This window comes from Phaethon lepturus, unplaced genomic scaffold (genome assembly GCF_000687285.1).
Source record: "Phaethon lepturus isolate BGI_N335 unplaced genomic scaffold, ASM68728v1 scaffold4944, whole genome shotgun sequence".
In the NCBI taxonomy this organism is placed as follows: Eukaryota; Metazoa; Chordata; class Aves; order Phaethontiformes; family Phaethontidae; genus Phaethon; species Phaethon lepturus.
In genome coordinates this window covers 344-5,938 of record NW_010533842.1, presented here as the reverse complement: position 1 = coordinate 5,938, position 5,595 = coordinate 344, and the positions used below count along the sequence as shown (strand labels likewise).

Sequence of the window (5,595 nt, the reverse complement as noted above, 5' to 3'; positions counted from 1 at the left end):
TGAAACCATTGCTATGTATTTGTCTTCAATATAGAAAAAAAGCACAATAGCAGTTAAAACTGAGCATACCATTATTAAGTATTTACTTTCAAAAAGCAAACACTAACGAAAAAAGTTTAATGTGTGATTCTGTAAATGCTTACTATTCACAGCTGTAGAATTCTTAATAGGGAATTTAAACCTGAAAAGACTGCTAAAAGTGTCTTCAACAAGAATAATTAACAAACCCCAGGCCACTAACAGGACCCCAACTGATTTAAGTAATAATGCAAGCAGCAGGTTTTGAAAAGTTTTTAGATCCATTACCTATGGAAACAAGACTCATGTTGTTTATTCTGTCTCCCCCACAGCTGTAGGATCTATTATCCAATTTTAGCCATGTGTGATACAAAGCTGCAGAAATATTCAGTCATTTTCAATTTTACATAAAAAAGGGGGCAAAGATTCTCTTAATACTCCCCGTAGCAGTCTGAACTCACACAATTAGAAAGCAAGGAGCTCTCAAAAATGAGGAAAAGAATACCAGTAAACTCAAAAATGTCTACCTTTTTAGACATTACAAAATCCACTCTGTTGTCAACTTCTCTACCCCACTTTTGCAGCTTACCTAGTATTTAATAAGAACAGGCTGTAGTTTAATGACCAATTCTTTAATTTCTGGTGTCAGTTTACACAATCAAAATTAGTTAAGTTTTTTCGTGTTGTATTAATCTTTCACAGTACGAACATAAGCACAAACAGCACAATTCAAAAGCAACGTCAACTTTTACAAAGATGACATTTGGGGATATTTATTGTTCCTAAGTCAGAATAATGAAAAATGGCTTAAAAAGCAATTTTGCTTTTGCACAGAAATCCAAATCCATAAACAGTTAAGTGCTAGTGGCTTAACTGCCGAAATAAACTGCTCACCATTGTTAATTCCATCTTCAATCTGAATCATGTTTATATGCTCAGGAGCACAAACAGATTTTACAGGTCTCTGAGCCAAAGGAACATGCTACTTTCTCATACTGTTCACAAAATGTTTGCATGATATTTTTTGGAGTAAAAGTTTTTTTACCATCAAAACAGCTAAATTTTGTGTAGAGTACTAACAAACAAACAAAAAAAAAGCTTAACTAAAACCTAAATGTTCCTACATGTTTAAGTGCAATTATTTCCAAACAGAAAAAATAAATCTAACCTCAATTCCAAACCACTTAATGGATTTTTCAGCATTACACTAGCAATTATATGGCATACAAACTCACTAATCTGCCATGATTTGTCAAATCTTTCTTTGAAGCTGTTATAAATGCTATAACAGGATGAAAGATAATGCAAGATCAATAAGGTTAGAAAATAGCATAAAATGAAGCAGACAGCTGCCTACACAATAATGGATTATTAACATACAATTTTTTTAAGAATAGTTTTCATGTCAAGAAGAGTTTGGGGGTTTTTTTGAGTATCACACTTAACATAACTGAGAACTATATTTAATTTGTGAGCAGAAAAAATCACAGTTGTGTATTTCTAATCTGAAATAAAGACTTAGAAATCCACTGAAACTTGCTATATTTTAAGGTCAATGTGTGCAGCTAACACAGTTCTTGTGCACCAAGCACACGAGCCAAGTGATGATCTATCATACAGATCCTCTTGTTCTTCACACACAACCAAAAGGGAATAAAGAAAACAAAGGGCATAGTTTAAAAAATGAAATGGTGTTCCTGGAAGAATTCTATATTCAATCCATTCTCTGGATAAGCGCACCCTTTCTCTTCTCATAAATCTTTCCAGACTAACAACTATTAGGGCATATGGCATAGGGACGTTGTGATTCTTCAAGAGCGAAACAAAACTGACATTCTCAGCTTGTGTAAACTGTTACTCTGTACACATATGTTCTTTGCTATATTCCAGTTTTGCAGTAAGGAGTTGTGATAGAGACAACAGCCTGAGAAACAGTTAATGAAAAATGCTGTATGCTTTACATCAATGATTTTATAAGTATCTAAAGAGACATTTTTAAGTAATAGTCTCCAACTGTTACTTTAATCTCTGACATTTTCTGTTACTCAAATCTCAACCCTTTTATAAGCATTGGTTTTGATAGCACTTTTAATAGGAAACCAGGAAAAAAAAAAAAGGTATTACAACCCACATTATCACAAAAAAGAGATTAATTCTGTTATGTATTATGTTATTTGGAGGGAAAAAAACAGCACCAAATTTAACACTAATGGATGCAACATATTTCATTCTCATGCACTGTTACTGAGTTATGGCATCTTTATATTCAATAACCTCATTCAGACATATTTATTTCTACTGTGAGGAGGTTGCTAATTAAAAATAATGACTAACGTTAATTCACTTGAATAGTAAAGATAATTACATACCAAAAGCTCATTATAGACCCTGAAAAGCATACTTTTATTCAGAGAAATCTGTTGTAGTAGCTGCGTTTTGGAAGACCAGAAAAATTGCCTAAGTACTTAAAAAACTCTGTTAACTAAAGTAAGTATCATTTCATCTCAAATTCTCTCCAATCCCAAAACAGTTCTGAAAATATAAAACAAAAATGCAGATTTGCCACCACTCAAGAAAAGTGAAAACATAGTGTTTTCATACTTCATAAGGTGAAGATGGCATACTGTCAGTTATCAATGGCTGACCCTACAAAGACATAGTTAAGGCCCATATTCAGGTTTAAGGATATGCACAGTTAGTTTCATTTACATCTTACATTATTGTCCTACAAAGAGATGGTATCAGTTCTCAGTGAACTACCTATTTATTTTCACTGCTGATTTACTACCAAAGACACAGCGCAATACCAGGAAAGCCCTTTGAATTGCTATGATTTGACGTTGTAGAGGCACAAGAAAACAATCAAATCTAAAGAGATTTTGGACTCTCTTTTTCTTGCTCGATTTATGCAGCCAAATTCTATAAATATGGAAACTTAATAGCAACACAAATGGGTGGTATTTGAAAAGTGCTACAATGACTTGTGAACTTATACCAACGTCAAAAGAAAGGAATAAAAGGTTGAGTCTTTTTTTTTTTTTTTTTAATTTTTAAATAAATACTTGTTTTATTCTTCTATATCTAGATATTAATCCACATTGAACTGTATTAATTGGAGATATAGATTCACAATTTTACAAGTTTTAAAGCATAATTATTAGGATTAAAAAGAAAAATCAGGCCAAAGGACATTACATTCAACCTTCAAACTACTATTTCACCCGCACGGACAGACTTTTAAAGCACCTGAAACTTCTCTACCAGAAAAAAAACAGGCAGGCCTCAGCCTTAATTCAGTTGCAGGATCAGGTCCTGAAGAGACAAAGGGTATTTAAATGAAAAGGCATACAAGAAAGCAGGACTTTTCTAATTGCTATACTGTGCATTTTCATCTTCAAGCAAATGATAGCTCTAATTTAAGCCAAAGAAGCAGACCCATTTTCAATGCTAAGGTCTCAAGACACTTGCAACCCTTCTATCTTTTTAAAATGTTCTTAATCAATGTTGTGGATACATTTATACAAACTATTCTCCACATGGTACCTGCAATCCTGGAATAAATCGAGCATCTTTTTCAATTAAAAGGAGTTGTTCAACACCAGCACTGAGAATGGATCTGGTAATTCCACCTGGCCCAGGGCCCACTTCACAAACATGGGCATTTTTCAGCTCGCCAGCTTGTTTCACTATCTTGTCTGCAAGACACAAAGAACATACTAAGCCTTTATTCTCCAAAAGATCCAGCTCACCGAGATAAACTGATTGTTTATTGTTAAAGCACAAGTGTGCTTATCTCAGAACACACACAAACAGTGACACATCCCAGTTAAATGATCAGGCACCTGCTAGACTGCACAGAATTCAGAATTGTTTCACGCAAGATATGCTCAACTGCTTAAAAAAAGTCTCGCTACTTATCTTTATAAAGGTATTGCACTACAGTACCTCTGTTTCAAGGAAATCTAAGAAGCAAAGAAGAGTGAAGCTCTACCAAGATCACAATATGTATAGAGCAATTTTATGAGGGAGGAGTTTTACTGGAGTAAAGTAAGAGTTGGGATACAGGTAACTGGTAATTACAGAAAGTGGGGCAGCTGAAAGATGAGGAAAAATACCTGTACATAAGTGGAAGGATACAACACTGGAAGGCATTACAGCCAGTAAAAAAAACGGATTAAGGATTGAAAAAAGGATTAAAAATGTAGCTAATGAAACAAAGAGATCCTTAGGAGCATGGAGAGAAGGATGCTGAGAGAAATTATGCTGCTCATTCTATAAACTCTTAAGTATGTAATAAAAATAAGAAATATTTGACGACTTGTGTACTTGTAAGGTATGCATGCACTAAATGCATGCAGACATTTTTATTCCAGGGTAAGAGTCTAGTTATTCATGAAGTGGAACTGAGTTTCATGTTCACATCCTAAATCTTTATCAACCTGAATCCTCAAATGTAATCAAATCATCAGCTACATGAAGCTGCACTGCATTTATTACTGCAAAAGCCAGCCACCACTAGGGCAGTAAAAAAACTCACCACTGACTGAACAGTACCAGCTTTGTCACCCAGTGCTGACGTGAAACTGGAGAAAATGGAATTGTTCAGAACAATGTAACTCGTTCAAAAAAGCTACTTTTCCGGTAAACTAAGACAAATGACCTTCCTAACCACACTATATAGTAAATGTAACTGCACAATGAATTACAGTACTTTCTATGATACATAATCTGAAAAAATACTCATTTTTGAATCAAATTTATAAACTATAATAGTACCTAGATGGTGAAAGGTAGCCTACTAAGGCGTGGATTTTTGCATTTCAAACAAGAACCCGTATTTTACATAGGAATATATTTTTGATGTAAAAATTTACTCTGTAAGTCATAAACAAACACATTTTGTAGGAATTTACACATAAAATCAATTTGTCTAAGATAAAACTACTTTTAAAAGACGTCTTTAAAGATTTACCATTGAGCTGCCATTAGTTTGACAGATGTCATCACGCAAACATCACCTCCTTAGCTAGAATCTGGATGCTGAAGAAAACCGGGATACATGTTTTAGAGCAGCTAAAAATATTAGAATAAAATATTTAACCTGTCAATCGCAAATCCAGTAGAAAGTTCTGTGAAAGTTGTTTCTGTGCTTTAAGGCGGAAGAGTTTAATAATCTCTCCAACAGTTGGCAGGGGAGGCAGATGGAAAGCTGCAACCTTTCCAGGAACAGCCATAAGACAAAACCCTTGTTCTTTCCTCCTAGAGAGACATTGAAAAGATGATTCTAGTATATGCAATAAATTCTAATATACTTAATATTAAAAAATGCTACTAAGTTTTCAAACCAAGACATGATTTACAAACTATTATACAAATGCTAAATTTTAAACATCAGTATTTTGACCACCGTGTGCAGTGCTTATGTTCAGCATGTATTTGTGGGATTTGGGCAGGTCTCGTTTTGCAGCTTTGGCAAAACATTAGGTAAAATAAAATCCTCTCACATTTGTTCAATGTCAATCTTTCAGTACTTTAGAAAAGAATCATTGATAACCTGCTTGAATTCATGGCACCACA

General features: G+C 34.0%; 1 protein-coding gene across 1 annotated transcript in view; it reads right to left on the bottom strand.

Moving 5' to 3' along the window:
• TFB1M (transcription factor B1, mitochondrial) overlaps positions 1-5,255 on the bottom strand; it is a 25,909-nt gene extending 20,654 nt beyond the window's left edge. Inside the window, exons 1-2 of the mRNA XM_010285321.1 lie at positions 5,120-5,255; positions 3,562-3,713 (exon numbers count right to left, since the gene is read on the bottom strand). Coding sequence (XP_010283623.1) covers positions 3,562-3,713; positions 5,120-5,252 — 285 coding nt within the window. The 5' untranslated portion in view covers positions 5,253-5,255. The remainder of the gene's footprint in view (positions 1-3,561; positions 3,714-5,119) is intronic.
• Between the last annotated feature and the right edge of the window lie 340 nt (positions 5,256-5,595).